Below are 14,066 nucleotides of genomic sequence, written 5' to 3'. Positions count from 1 at the left end.
GCGGGCAACATCGGGCCTGACTACCTACCTTAACCTTGCCTCACATACCAACAGCTCGCCCGAACCCGACCTAACGTACGTGGCTGCCCGCTTGGCCTACATGGTCACGCATCCAATTAGGTGCAGTAGACTCGGGCTGTAATGGAAAGCCGAAGTCGCTGGTCAATACCGCATTGTGGTCACGTCTCGATGCAGCTCTCACAGATGCTATGAAAATCATTCTTGTCCTAGTCTGCAGATTTCGGAGAACCTGGCCTGGTCCTCTAATACATGAATATCAGTCCTTCATACACGGCTTAACCAACGCCAAAGCCCGAGCTGATCATCCTCTGCTTCCGTAAGAATCTTCCGATCGTCCATCGTCCATACAAGTTTACCAGTGTTAAAAAGGGGACCTAAGTCGTAGGTGCTGCCTACTGCCAGAACTCACTGGCCAACTTGTCCCTAGTCCAGAAAGTGAAATACCTAACCATTACACAAAAGCTTATCGAGAATTGTGCTTTTTCATCCCATGACCCAGAACCTGACCGAAGCTGCAGTAGTCTCATGGCTCAAAATGCCAGAGAATACCAAGAATGATACTCAATTTCGCCGTATTAGAACATCTTAATGACGGGCTCGCTTAGCAGCCGGAGAGGTAACTGGATCTGCCGAGCGTTTGGCTGGTGAGCTCTCGTGACGGCTTTTGACGCGCGGCCAGTCGTCGAATGGACTCGACCGGGTCTTGCGTTTGATTGGGGTTGCCTCTTCCGACTTCAATCCGGATCGCGTAGTGCGTCTGGTGTCGGGAGGAGTTGCTACCATCTGGCCGAACTTGGGTGCTTGAGGGGTCCAAGGGGACTCGTCCTTAACTTCGGCTGGGGTCTGTGGGGCGTCCTCCGGCTCCTCCAGGTTGTGGTCCTCAATGTCGGTGACCGCTTCCTCCTCTTCCAAAGTCGAGCCAGTAGCAGGCGCCTTGGGTGCCACGGGGAACAGCAGGCGAGGCTTGATGGCAGAGCGAGTGAGTGGTCTCTTAGGGCGCTCAGAGGTGCTGCCCTCTACATCCTCGTCATCCTCTGGCTCAGCGAACTTGCGGAAAATCTTCTTTCCTCGGCTGCAATGATTTATTAGCGAACATGCAAAGAATCTGAGGGCGGATTCGACTTACAAGACATAGATCAGTCCATCTTCACGCTGGATCGCTTCATCAACCGCCTGGGAGGCTTCTCCGGGGATAGCGACATTGCGCTTGCTGCGACGGCGCGGGGGCTCTTGCTCGACAGTGGCGCTACCGCCGTAGAACGGGTTGTCCTCACTCCGGTCGACTTCGGGAACGCGATCTTGGGAATCGGTGAAAATCTCAATCGGCTCCTCAACTTCCTCGGCAACAAAGCTCTCCAGCGAATTACCAGAGTACTTCTTGGGAACGCGCTTCCTTCTAGGGCTGACCAAAGCCTCCTCTTCGTTGTGGAATAGGTTGCGGGCGACGGAGCGGAGATGGGCCGTCTGCTTCTCGTTGGGCGCCTTCTTGGGAGTCTTGGCTGGCGTGGGCAGCATGCCGGAGCGACGAGTGACGGAAGGAGCAGGAGCTTGGTGCTCCATCTTGTCAATACCAAGCGACGAAGCGGCTTGGGTTGCGCTCTCGACGGTCAGGAATCCGGATGCACGACGAACGGAGTCTTGGGCGGGCTGGCGCTTCTTCTGAGGGGTGACGGTAGGCGACATGATTGATGCAGCTGCGGCAGCGGAAGGCGCGACGGCTTTGCGGGTGGTTCGAGGAGGAGTGCGGTGGGATGAGGGTTGGGGAGAAGGGGTTCGGTGGGCGGCTCGTCGAGATGAAATTCGCGCCGACTTGCGAGGAGAGTAAGGTTCCCAGTTATCGCTCCAGCCGTGTTTGGGGGTCGGTGGTGTTCGGATGGAGGATGGGGGAGGTGAAGGTGTTGATGCTGCGAAGGTCGCCATTTTGGATTCGTGGGTGTGAGGGTTGGCAGGCACCCTGATGCTCAATGGGCTGCTCCTTCCTTTTTAGTTTTTCCTTTGAGGTTGTCAATCGCTCTTTCCCGTCTTGGTGGCGAATGCGCGCGGGCGTGCAGGTGTCGCAAAGCGATGAAAGACTTCCAGTGTGGTCGGTGCCTTGAAGTTGAGGGAGGATGAGATGAGGTAGCACCCGGCTGATTCGAGTACCTTACTCTTAGAGGACTCTAGCGGTCAGAGTACAAAGAGCTTAGTTCAACTGATTACTTTTGAGAATACTACGCAATCGCAGTAAGGATACAATGCTGAAGTTCGCGATTCCTCTGGTTGCTCTGACTACAAGAGATGCAAGTAAGAAGTGGATGTGTGGATGGAATGGAGGATGTTCGCGATCATGGGGCGGCGACAGTTGGGATGGATGCAAAAGGAAACGGTCAAGTCACAGAACGTGGGAGGCTGGAGGCTGGGAAAAGTAAAGGCTGGGAGGGGACTGCGACCGACCCTTTCAGAACGTGAGCCCATGTCCAATGAAGTGGGCAGTGGGCAGCCCAATCCAATGACTTTTTTTTGGCAGCGCACCAGGCCCCAGCCACCAAGTTTTACAGCGACGAACACTGAGGCTTGAGGGGACAGACAGCTCATTTTCTGCGCAAATTAAGCGAGGCCCCACCACGACAGCGGAGACGCGTCGCACCTCCTGAAAAGCGCGTCTTTTCGTGTATCGTACACACAATCGACCCGGCCCAAACAACACTAACGCTAAAGTGCCCATTGGGCCTGCAGGGATCTTCTCTGCCCCTCACACCATCCCACATCTTCCCCCAAACAGCCCGGACACGAAGCGGCACTCCAATCCCAAAGTCTTATTCCATCAACAAATAACGTCACCGTCGCCGTTCCGTCTCAGGCACAGACAGCCCCAGACCGCGCTCTCGCAGAACCGTCACTATCGGCGCATTACCACCTGCACCCGCACCTGCAGCTGGGCACCGACCGGCGCAACATCCATCATGGCCGACAACATGGACGACTACCTCACCGAGGACATCTGGGCGTCGCCTGGCCCAGACGGTCAAGCTCCCCCATCCTCCGACCGGCCCAAGACCCCTGCCACACCGAAAACTCCCAAAACTCCAAAGACGCCCAAGACACCTGCGAACCAACCTACCACGTATGACAGAGAGGCCGCCTTGCGCAAGGAGCTGGAGGGTGTCCGCAATATCAACGCCGCCATTGAGGGCATCATCACCACTCTGGACAAGGCCAAGGGGAACATGAACGTATGTGTTGCTGCTGACAGTCCTTCGTTCCTGGTCTGTCGCTGACTTTAGACTCGTAGACCGTCTCCGGCACCGTCTCGAACGCGTCCACTCTCCTCAATACTTGGACTCGTATCCTCTCTCAAACCGAACACAACCAGCGACTAATCCTCAACCCGAACTGGCGCGGCGCAAGCAACGACTTGGTAGAAGTCGAAGCCGAGGCTTTGCACAAGCAACAGCAAGCTGAGAGGCGGGCGGCGGAAGAGGAAAGGCGGCGTGAGGCTGTCCGACGAAAGCGTGAGGAGGAAGAGGAAGAGCGGCAGAGACAAGCGGCTGTTGGCACCACATCTCGCGGCCGAGCAGTGACCCGCGGGTCCTCTCGTGGGCGGGTTCGTGGCACAAGCACGACGACCACGCGCGGCCACACCTATTCCAGTAGCACATCGAGAATCGGTAGGGGCGCTCCGAGTGTTCGCGGTGGATATCGGGGACGGGCCAGAGGCACGGAGTAGTGTTGGACGACTTTTTGTTTGTGCATGAGTACCGATACCCTGAAATGCATGCTGGCGGTCCACTGCAGACCAGCCTATTTCTTCTTGAAGAAGTCGCTCATCTTCTTCATGCCTTTGGTGTTGACCTTCTCCAAAGCTCTGACTCCGCGGCTTTGGGTGGCTTTCCGTTTCTTCTCCTCCTCCATCTTCCTCTTCTTGTCAGCACGTGCCTCTTCCTCCTCCTCATCCATCATTCGCTTCCTGGAGTAGTCGGCCATTGACCTAGACGATGCGGCTTCGGCGCGCAGTTTGGCAAGTTGAGCCAAGTAGCCATCCAGAGGGGTGAAGTCGACGCTGGTCGTCTCCTGGTCAGCAAGGAGTGGCCTCAGCATCGCGGTCATCCCAGGCGCGATATAGCTGGAGCAGATGAAATTGAATGCGATCTTGAGTCTCTGAAGGTTGGTGACCTCCTCAGATGCTTGGATGGCACTGACGATGGTCTCTTCCACGACTTCGCTGATAGATGTTGCGACTGTCGAAGTCGAGACAGCTGATTGTGTACTGTCCACCGTAGACACGGACGTCTGAGACTCGCCTGATTCATTCTTGGTGGAATCTTGGGAACCATCCGTCGCTCCATCGGCAGCCGGTTTCGCTTCCACTGTCACCGCTTGTGATCTTTGTACTTGAATAGGTGCCTCCAAGGCCTTCTTCACAAACTTTTCCTCCATACTGTTCGGAAGACTTTTGGAGCTCATCGCTTTCGCTTTTGACAGAATTTCGTTGACAAGCTTCTTCTCGCTCAGTCGGTACATCTTCTCGTCACCAGCATCAACGGTGTCGCAGACCGTTTCCATTCGTGCCTCGAGAAGTGCGCGGGTTTTTGGGCATCGTAGAGCCTCGGCCATATGGGAGGACGACGAGGAAACGGCGTCGAAGTGGTCGTCGCTGGAGAGGAACAGGCGTTTCGATTCGGTCGACTTTGCGCTGGCAGGGCCGAATAGGCCGGGAAGCAGGAGGAAGATGGGATCAATGGGAGTCGCGACGAAGAGATCAGCGCCATTGGTGACCTGCGCCTGGAGCTTTGAGGTGTCTCCATCATTTGACTTCTTCAAATCGCCAGTGGGTGTCTCGATCATCCAGCTCCTCGGGCTGGTCTTGGGTGCTGCGATCTTGGTGAACTCGTAGATGCCCGTGTCTGGGCAGAGCAGATACCGTGTAGGTTTCGAGTATCTGGGATTAGGGAGAGAGACTATGCGAGCCTCTTGGGTAGCCTTGGTAGGAATGATGAATAGCTTGGGTGCGCTCGACGACTCCTCTGGCAGACTGTACTTGGCCGTCGTTGAGGCATTGCTTGCCTCCGTCTTCGTCGCCGGAGCGGACTTGGTTGATCTGGTTCTCGCCATTGGATGTGACCTGGATATTCTGCCGTCTGCAATTAGCAGCTTATGGGTATGAGAGATGCCAAATCCGAGAAAGCAAGAACGAAAGATCAGTCGAGAATGGACGAAGCAGACGTGTCGGCAATTTGATAGCGAACAATCCGACCTGTAGGCCAGTGCTGAGCGTGGATAGGTCGCGGATCGAGGTACAAAGTGACTTGTGAACCCCTGCGCTTAGACGCGACAGGACGCGACGGACTGATCTCAATTAAAAGTGGAGCGCGTCGTTCAGGGTCACTCGCGACAGCGACCAATGGCGGCTGCCCGAACACTCGCATCACTCCACGTCAAACTCCTCTTCTCAGCCTAGCCTGCCCAGGCTTATCGTGACGACAAGTTCAGATGCGACAGTCGATAACGATCGAGACCTTCTTGCCCGTCCTTCTCATGCCTTAGCTTGCACACATCTTTTCGTCATTTTTGCGGCACCGAAAGCCGACGTCGCTCCTTTAGCCGCCTATCTTGTTTACATTGAACTCTTACGTCTTTCCTTTGTTCTCTGAATGCGAGTGTTTGTTTGCCGGCACAGACCCCTCCCATCAACCATCAACCGAGTCTTGCGCCCGATTTCGAAGCTGAGCAGCCCGGTCGGCGGGTCATGGGCCTTGTGGCGTTAAAGCTCCATCAAGTCGCCTTGCCCTGGAATGCACCAAGGTGACCATCGCGCCGACGACCGCCTTTACTGTGATCTACTAGCAATATGCCTCCTGGTTCGTTACCCCGAGAGCGTCTGGCGAACGAGACCGTAACATTCCTACAGGTGCCCCACACGACGAGCCTCAATGGCCTCCTCGATCACCCCATGAAGCCCTCATCAGCACACCCGGCGGGCGCGAACGACTGAGACGGCTTGCGAACCGAACCTCTCCCTCTCCGTCACCACTCAAGAGAGGGCGATCCATGTCCGCCTTATCGTCAAGGTCGGCCGCATTGCGAGACGAGATGAACGACCAAGAGGAGGAGGACGACGAGGAAACCCTACAGCTCAAGTTGCAGGAGATCCAGGCCAGGTTAAAGCTCAAGAAACTTCAGAGCGCAAGGGAGAAGACAGCTGTGCCCCCATCGCCTAGGCGCAGATCACCACCACCACAACCAAGACCATCCTCGAGAATATTTGGACAAGGCGCAGGCCGAGCTGCCGCCAGGCCTTTGTCACTTCCCGCCGCTCCAACTATCGAGGTGCCTGTCTCCCCAACGAGAAAGGCCCCGCCCCCTCAACCACAAACTTCACCAAGTCGGGTTCTTCTGGGAATAGACAAGGGACTGAGAGCGAAAGACATCTCGTTGAAAAGAGCCCCAAGTGCGCTGCGCAGAAGGCAAGATGGAGAACAACAATTTGGCGGCTACCTCCAGAGGTCAAGGACCCCCGGACCCCAACCCACGTCTGAAATATCTCGGCCGCTGAGTTTCAACGAGAGGTTAGCTGCAGCAAAGACAACAGAGCAGGATCGGCAAGGTTTAAGAGACAGAGTTCAAAAGGTCAGGTCCAACGCATTTGAGATTGGACGGAAGGAGATGGACGAGTACAAATCAAAGGCCGTCGACCTACCCGATCAACCCGACATAGCGCCACAGTTCACACGAGAAGAAATCCTCGGCCTAGAACCCAAGAGCGAGCAAGCACCAAGAGACGGGCAACTAGCTCTCCCGGCACCGCCATCAACATCCGCAGATGACCCCCAAGGTCTCTATCAACCACCGCCTGACTGGATGTTGCCACAATCGAAACCAGCGAAGCCTAAGAAGCTAGCACCTGCAGATGTCCCCGAATCGGAAGCTTCGGCATTCGAGCCGTATTCTAGCTTCCATCTTTCGCAGCGCATTCTGCCACACCAGGTCCTAACCAGACACCTCTCTGAGAAAAAGATTTTTAAGTTACCAGATTTACTCCGGAAAGTCAAGGGGCCCGAGTTCCAGCTTCCCGATATCGAGCAAGATATCGTCGTCTTCGCCATTGTGGCAAAAAAGTCGGAACCACGCTCGCATAAACCCAGACCGGATCAAAAAGGAAAACAGACAGACAAGGGCAAATACATGGTGATTACGCTGTGTGATTTGAAGTGGGAGCTTGAGCTGTTCCTCTTTAACTCGGGGTTCACTCGGTTCTGGAAGGTCACAGAAGGCACTGTGCTGGCAATCTTGAATCCTACGATCATGCCGCCACCGGTTGGCCGCGAAGCCACTGGTCGTTTCAGTTTGGTCATCAACTCGGATGCCGACACAATCATGGAAGTAGGGAAGGCTCGGGATCTGGGCTTCTGCAAATCCATAAAGAAGGACGGCGAGTACTGCAATTCGTGGGTTAACAAGAAACGAACAGAGTTCTGCGAGTTTCATACCAACGAGGCAGTCTCCAAGCAGCGCGCAGCACGCATTGAGATCGGCACCATGGATTTCGGCATGAGTGGTGCAGAGAGATGGCGAATGAACTCTCGTTACGTCACTAAGCCTCCTACCGCGGCAGAACAAAAGAAGAGCCAATACGACAGGGAAACACATAGCCATTGGTTTGCCACGAAATCCATGAGCGCGGCGCAGCTTATAGATGGTGCTCAGGCTCTCGCGGATCGGAGGGAGAAGGAAGAGGGGCTGAAGAAGCGGATGCTTCAACAAGAGCGAGAACGCGGAATCATGCAGCGTTTGGGCAAGATCGGCACTGGTGCTGGAAGGGATTACATGAAAAGGACAGAACGTGGTCCTACTTCCAGTGTATCCGCTTCCTTCCCCCCGCCGGGACCGTCATCATCCAACGCCATTGAAGAAGAAGCAAAGCCCGATGCTAAAGCTCTGGGTCTGGTAGGATCGAGGAGTAGGGACCTCGCAATCCACCTGAGCCCTATTAAACGCAAGAGGCCGCAGAGTGCGCAATCCAGCTCTTCGGTCGGTGCTCCAGCATCAGCAACGACTGGCGCGAAGTCTGGTTTCGGTTGGGGTGGTAACCTCAAGGACAAGCTGAGCAAGATGAAGGAGGGCGAAAAGTTGAGCAATGACAAGCCACCGGTCCGGAAAAAGACGAGATTCGTGACGGAGAAAGGCATTCGCGAAGCTGGGAGAGAGAGCTTGGGGATGGACCTGCCACAGACAGTTTCCTTTGAAGATGATGATGACGACTTGGTTATTCTTCGGTGAGATTGGGTAGCATTGGGATTTGGGTATGGCTTGTGAACGGCCGGACGGAAGCACGGTGTCAGGGATAACGGCTCCTGGATGGGGTCTACTCAAAGCGATCATGGGTTCATTTATGGTCCGAGAAACAGAACCAAGAACAGAATTTGACGTCCTCGAGACGATCGATCACCCCATACTGCTCACCTAACCCTCCTCTTGCGTGACCAATACATGTGCTGTGGCAAGCAGCGAAAAGCATTCCATGTTACCGGCCATGATTTTGAGCAAGATGTGGATGTACTCAAATGTTTCCAGCCAAATGCCTCAGGACTTGGACGCTGCCACATAACTAGGCGGCCTTGCTTCCTTGCTCTTTCCCCAGTCAGATTCCTTGTCGCCCAAAGTAAGTTCCAGAGTCTGTCCTTTGCTGAAGAAGTCATGCCCAATCCAACTCCTGTTGTACGCCTGCCCGTCCAGCTTGGCGCTTTGCACGTAAATATTTTTGTAAGCCGGATCGAACCCCACGCACTTCACTGTAGCATTTTTGCCCGTCAGCGGACTCTTGATTGCGATTTCTCCGAAGAAAGGTGGTGTAATGAGATACACATTTTGTCCCGCGACAGGAAATAGACCCATGACGGAGAAGGCGAGGAACGCCCCCATGGCACCAGAGTCGTCGTTTCCAGGCAGGCCGCCACGGGTAGAGTTGAAGGCAGACGGTATGTACTGGTGAATGCGTTCCGCCGAGAGGCCGGGCCGTCCCGCATAATGATACTGGTACACCGTGAGAAACACTGGCTCGTTGGAGATGTCTGCGAGGGGAGACGCGTGGAAGTAGTTCAGACGGGAGACGAATGCATCATCGCCGCCCATCATGTCGATGAGAGTTGACGTCGCATGAGGCACGATGCTACAAGAGGTCAGTTTGATGTGACTGAGTTGGGGACTGGTACGTACAACTGATACTGCCAGATGCTCGCTTCGAACGTCTCACTGGGATTTGTCGTCAAGGAACAAAATCCAGCAAGAGTAGAGCAGGCAATCGGATCCTGGAAACCCCAGGTCCCATTCATGTACTTTGGCTGGAAGAAGCCGGTGAATTTGGTGTCCGTGCCATTTATCAGTGATTTTTGGTCCAACTTCCACAGATTTTGCCAGTTCATGCTTCTTGCCATGTACTTATCGTGGGCTGTGCCCTCGTTCAAACCCTGAGCTAGCGTCGCCAAACAAAAGTCATTGTACGAATACTCCAATGTCCTCGAGATGCTCCTTGAGTTTGTGCCGAAGCCGATGGGATCGAAGTCGAGATACGGGATGTAGTTGAGGTTCTTCCAGCTCGTCAGTCCGCCACGACCTTGGTAGGACCACTCCAGGGGCTCCTCTTCTGCGTCCTTGGTGATGGCCTCCAGAGCCAATTTCCAGTCTATCGAGGTTAAATTCTTGACATAGGCATCGACGAGGACTGTGTCGGCGTTGGAGCCGCCCTGTGTCCAGCCTTTACAAAGAGACATACGGCAGTCGGGGAGCCAGCCTTCGTGTTTGTATATGTCCAGCAGGGAATTGACCATCTGTGTCTGCGCTACCGGATCGATGACGGTAAGCAATGGATGCTGGACGCGGAAACTGTCCCACATGCTGCTTGCAATCAGCACAGATTCTTAGAAGACGAGTTTTGACGCACCAGTAGTATGAATCAAAGTACGGGACACCGCTATCCCAATTGGGGTTCTCGCCCGTGTAGTTCTGAGGGGAGATCATGTTGCGATACAACCCGCTCCAGAAACTTCTCTGAAGATCATCCGTCGCACCGCCCGCGTTGATCGACACTGGGCTCAACTTCTCCCTCCATGCGTCTTTGGCTGACCCGACTAACGAGTCGAAGTTACTCAGGGGATCAGGAATCTCTCGCTCAGCATTCTGACACGCCTGTCCGCTGCTCTTGAATGAGACACCCACTCTTGCAGTGACCGTGTTGTTAGTGAGCTCCTTGAACCGGACGAAACCTCCCCCCTCAAGGTAGAACAGATTGAAGCCTCTGGTGATGGTGAGCTCTTTCGGCTCGTTGCCCGCGCGGTTGTTCACCCATACCCCCGTGTCGAAGATCTTAGCCCCAAAGAAGTCAACGCAATAGTGCATCACATACGAACCGGCGCCGAAGCTGGGCAGAAACGTGCCGTTTCCCGTCATCCGTCCTGTAGGAGTATCAATCTTGATTGAGGCATTCTGACGGCTTGCCCAAAGATCCGTTAAATCCAACATCACAACCGGATGCTCGTTACCGCTCGGAAACGTGAACCGCAAAAGCGCCGCATGCTCAGAGACAGTCATATCCGCCTTCACGCGCGACGTCATATCCACCGAGAAATACCCCGGCTCGGCCACCGTCTTGTTCAAGTCATATTTGGTTGCCCGGTCTCCGATTCGAAAGCGGCAGTTATTGAGCTCATCACCTGGACACACTTGCGGGAACAGCGGGAAGTTGCCCAGACTGGGGTTGCCTCCGGTGCCGCTGTCGTGGACGATGCTGAAGCCGGTGATGTTGCTGCCATCGGTTGCAAAGCCACCAGTCTTTTCGCCGTCAACGTCGGCGACGGCTTTGGCGAACCCATAAGGCCGTGTGGCGCCGGCGAACACGTTGCCGCCTCGCTGAGAGCCGATTAAGGGGTCGACAAAGGTTAGAGGATCGAATGACTGAGAGACGACTGCAGCACCAAGAGTAACGAGTGAGATTAGTAGACGTTGCATCTTGCGCATAATGCGGAAGACATGGGATGAACTGAAGCACAGAGTTGATGTAGATGGTTCATCCGCGGGAAGTCAAGCCTCTCATGAGAGACCAAACGAAGTCCGCTGAAGAGAAGAGGAAGAACGGAACCAGAACTGAGGGCTGTAAATGCGAGTGATTCAGTTCACCATCTCCTCGCCTCCTGCAAAGTAGGACGATGCACGGAGATCCCGGCTACGTGCTGGAAGCTGGCCAAACTCTACTACTTGACCCCGCGCGTGTGCTCTATGCGGTAGGTGGTAGTCTGGTGATCCTTGATGGCGGGAATAAACATTAACGAACACCTGATTGTCGATCACTGGCCAGTATGCGCCGTGTTGACCTGCAGCTCTAGCCAGTCCAATGTCCGGATCTCCGTGTATGCATGGCGGACATGGCGGCGCACGGCATCTTGAGGTGCATCGTCGGAAGATTGGAGAGGTTCAATATCGCAGTCGAAGTTGAGTTTGCCGTTAGTAGCTTTCCCGTCAGGTTTTCAAGAACTCCTCGTCTCATAACATTACCGTGTACCCGTTGAACGAAACAGTCAAGTTGTTTCGTTTGGACGATGTTTGAAGACAGGAGGATAAATAGACTCGGGTGCTGGGGGCTAGGGAAGCGAACCCCCCGGCCTTAGCTAGAATTACAGGGGTAGGTCAGCCGAGAGACAGAGTGCCTTATATACCTTAGGTACCCACCCACAACAGCTACTGAACAGGTACGGTGCCTGTGGAATATCACAGTTTCCCTTCCCCCATCTGCTCAATTCTTAATTTGCACAATCATCATTGCTAGACATGGCATTCAGTATGCTTGGAAGTCTTTCGTCTGAACATCCTCTCAATGATTCAGACAGATGAACCTTGGCCGAGTTTCTACGCATCCGTGCCTTAGTGCTAAATGTAGAAGGGGCCCCCTTGAGGCAGGCGCCCGAAACACCCAATGCTCCAGCTTGGCCCCCGGAAAATTGCCCCAAGGATGGAGAAGGACACTTGGAGCTTCGTGATTCCAAACATCTTCATCTCGTCAGCCTGTTGTCTGTTATTTTGTCTTCTAGCCTTCCTTTTCCCTTCGTCTTCTTCTTGCAAACCAGACTGACTTGTCATTTACTTCCTCTCAACCAAATGTCAAGATGCTGGACATCTACCAGCTGAATCTCGCCGGCCTTCTGGTGGCCTGTGGCGCTCTCTTCGCCTCAAGCAGCACTGATAAACCCGTCAAAAAGGATGAGAAGAGCGCGAAACAACAAAAGAAAGAGAAATACCAGCAAGGATCGCAATGGGCGTTCTACGTCGTTTACGCTCTCGTCATGGGCTCGGATTGGCTTCAGGTAAATCAGTACCAGTCAGTCAATTAATCTTACCTGTCTGACACGATCACAAGGGCCCATTTCTCTACTCTCTGTACAAGAATGAGCACGGCATCTCCTCAGACCTTGTCCCGACGCTTTTCACGACAGGATTTGTCTCCGGAGCTGTAGCCGGCTACTTCATCGGCTCCCTGGCCGATCGTCACGGCCGCAAGGCGAGCTGTCTCTTCTTCTGCGCCGCCTACGCCCTCTCATGCCTTCTCACCACCATCCCGAGCCTGCCGCTACTCTTCGTCGGCCGCGTCCTCGGAGGTCTCGGAACCAGTCTTCTTTTCAGTGTCTTTGAGAGTTGGATGGTCACCGACTTTCATGCCCATCGTCTCGGGGAGAAAGGTCTGGACCTGTCGCGAACTTTCGGCTTCATGAGCACGGTCAACAGCATTGTGGCCATCGTCAGTGGCGTTGCCAGCGAGTGGTTGGTTTCCATCACCGGAACGCGCAAGTCGCCATTTCTCGCCAGCATTGGGTTGCTCGTGCTAGCCGCCGGGATCATTACTAGCCAATGGGTAAGACTCCTGTCACTGTGCAAATCTTGGTCTTTAGGCTAATGGGTGTTTAGGACGAGAACTATGGTTCTTCGGGCCAAAGCTCGTCCAAGGAGGCTTCCAAGGGAAAGAAACCCAGCCTCTGGACCACGATGACCGACAAGCGCGTACTTACTATTGGCCTCGCATCAACAATGTTCGAAGGTTCCATGTATCTCTTTGTAGTTCTCTGGAGTCCCGTCCTCGTCGCCGCCTCCTCTTCTCCGGACACCCTGCCCTACGGCATCATCTTCGCTGCCTTCATGGCCTCGACTCTGCTCGCATCCCTCTTGTATCCTCGCCTGTCTGCCATGGTCTCAACTCCGTCTCGTTTGCTGTTCGCAGTCTTACTAGCAGCTAACGCTGTCTTCTTTGCTCTCGGCACCGGTGGTGCGCGACCAGAGCAGGTTACCTTCTGGCTGTTCTGTCTCTTTGAGGCTTGTGTGGGACTCTACTTCCCGTCCATGGGCTACCTCAAGGGCAAGGTTGTGGACGATGGCGTACGCGCGCAGGTCTACGGTGTTCTGAGAATTCCGCTCAACTTGTTCGTCGTTGTCAGTCTGATGTTCACAAGTGACGAGGGAGCAAACAAGGTGTTCCTCGTGTGCGGCATGTTGCTCCAGGCAAGTTGCGGCGCGTTATGGCTTATGGGTGGACAGGATGTATGAGTGGATGGCTGCAAGTCTGGCACTAAACGGAGGAGATGATGGGATAATATTTAGGATCTATATGTCCAACATGTCCAACAGAGGAGCCATGTTCATTCCACAAGCATGGAAATCAGATTTGACCCGTCTTCCGATATCACGCCAATATGTTCACCGACTGACTGACGTCGACTTAAGCGCCCGTTGGACACGTCACCCCACGAATCCCATCGGGCCGTTTAAAGCTCGCCCTCTCGCCCTGGTGTCGGGTCTCGTTGCGCCAGGGCTAAGCCTTGCGTTGAAAGCACGTCCGACGTTGCGCATGCACACATAAGTGTCTCTGGAACCGGGCGAGAATGTGTACACCGAAGCACCCGGAATGGACAAATCATTCACATCACCTGATGAATACTGTCGTCACATTTCAAATAGTGTCTCATTCTCAAACTTGACAGGACGATTTGTACAACTCCTTATCTAGATACCGCCTTGCTTCATCACTCCTG

General features: G+C 54.3%; 5 protein-coding genes across 5 annotated transcripts; 2 read left to right on the top strand and 3 right to left on the bottom strand.

Annotated features, from left to right (window-relative positions):
* Positions 1-606: 606 nt before the first annotated feature.
* On the bottom strand, positions 607-1,704 carry CGCA056_v014537 (uncharacterized protein; the record flags this gene model as incomplete). Its single annotated transcript, XM_037329779.1, has 2 exons — positions 607-1,093; positions 1,148-1,704. 2 exons carry the CDS (start codon positions 1,702-1,704, stop codon positions 607-609), a joined length of 1,044 nt encoding a protein of 347 aa, XP_037171699.1.
* A 1,259-nt stretch (positions 1,705-2,963) lies between these two features.
* Positions 2,964-3,654, top strand: duo1 (DASH complex subunit duo1; the record flags this gene model as incomplete). Its single annotated transcript, XM_037329778.1, has 3 exons — positions 2,964-3,233; positions 3,293-3,604; positions 3,652-3,654. The coding sequence occupies 3 exons, from the start codon at positions 2,964-2,966 to the stop codon at positions 3,652-3,654; spliced, it is 585 nt and encodes a 194-aa protein (XP_037171698.1).
* A 147-nt stretch (positions 3,655-3,801) lies between these two features.
* CGCA056_v014535 (uncharacterized protein) lies at positions 3,802-5,112 on the bottom strand (the record flags this gene model as incomplete). Its single annotated transcript, XM_037329777.1, has 1 exon — positions 3,802-5,112. One exon carries the CDS (start codon positions 5,110-5,112, stop codon positions 3,802-3,804), a length of 1,311 nt encoding a protein of 436 aa, XP_037171950.1.
* Positions 5,113-8,580: 3,468 nt separating this feature from the next.
* CGCA056_v014534 (putative secreted glycosidase) lies at positions 8,581-11,010 on the bottom strand (the record flags this gene model as incomplete). The annotated part of the gene is made up of 3 exons (XM_037329776.1): positions 8,581-9,166; positions 9,214-9,891; positions 9,938-11,010. 3 exons carry the CDS (start codon positions 11,008-11,010, stop codon positions 8,581-8,583), a joined length of 2,337 nt encoding a protein of 778 aa, XP_037171700.1.
* A 1,142-nt stretch (positions 11,011-12,152) lies between these two features.
* On the top strand, positions 12,153-13,581 carry Mfsd5-1 (Molybdate-anion transporter; the record flags this gene model as incomplete). Its single annotated transcript, XM_037329775.1, has 3 exons — positions 12,153-12,350; positions 12,404-12,895; positions 12,949-13,581. The coding sequence occupies 3 exons, from the start codon at positions 12,153-12,155 to the stop codon at positions 13,579-13,581; spliced, it is 1,323 nt and encodes a 440-aa protein (XP_037171696.1).
* Positions 13,582-14,066: the final 485 nt, after the last annotated feature.

The sequence above is a fragment of the Colletotrichum aenigma genome, assembly GCF_013390185.1.
Source record: "Colletotrichum aenigma strain Cg56 chromosome Unknown KSG_Cg56_contig10, whole genome shotgun sequence".
NCBI lineage: Eukaryota > Fungi > Ascomycota > Sordariomycetes > Glomerellales > Glomerellaceae > Colletotrichum > Colletotrichum aenigma.
This window is presented reverse-complemented; position numbering and strand designations above follow the sequence as displayed.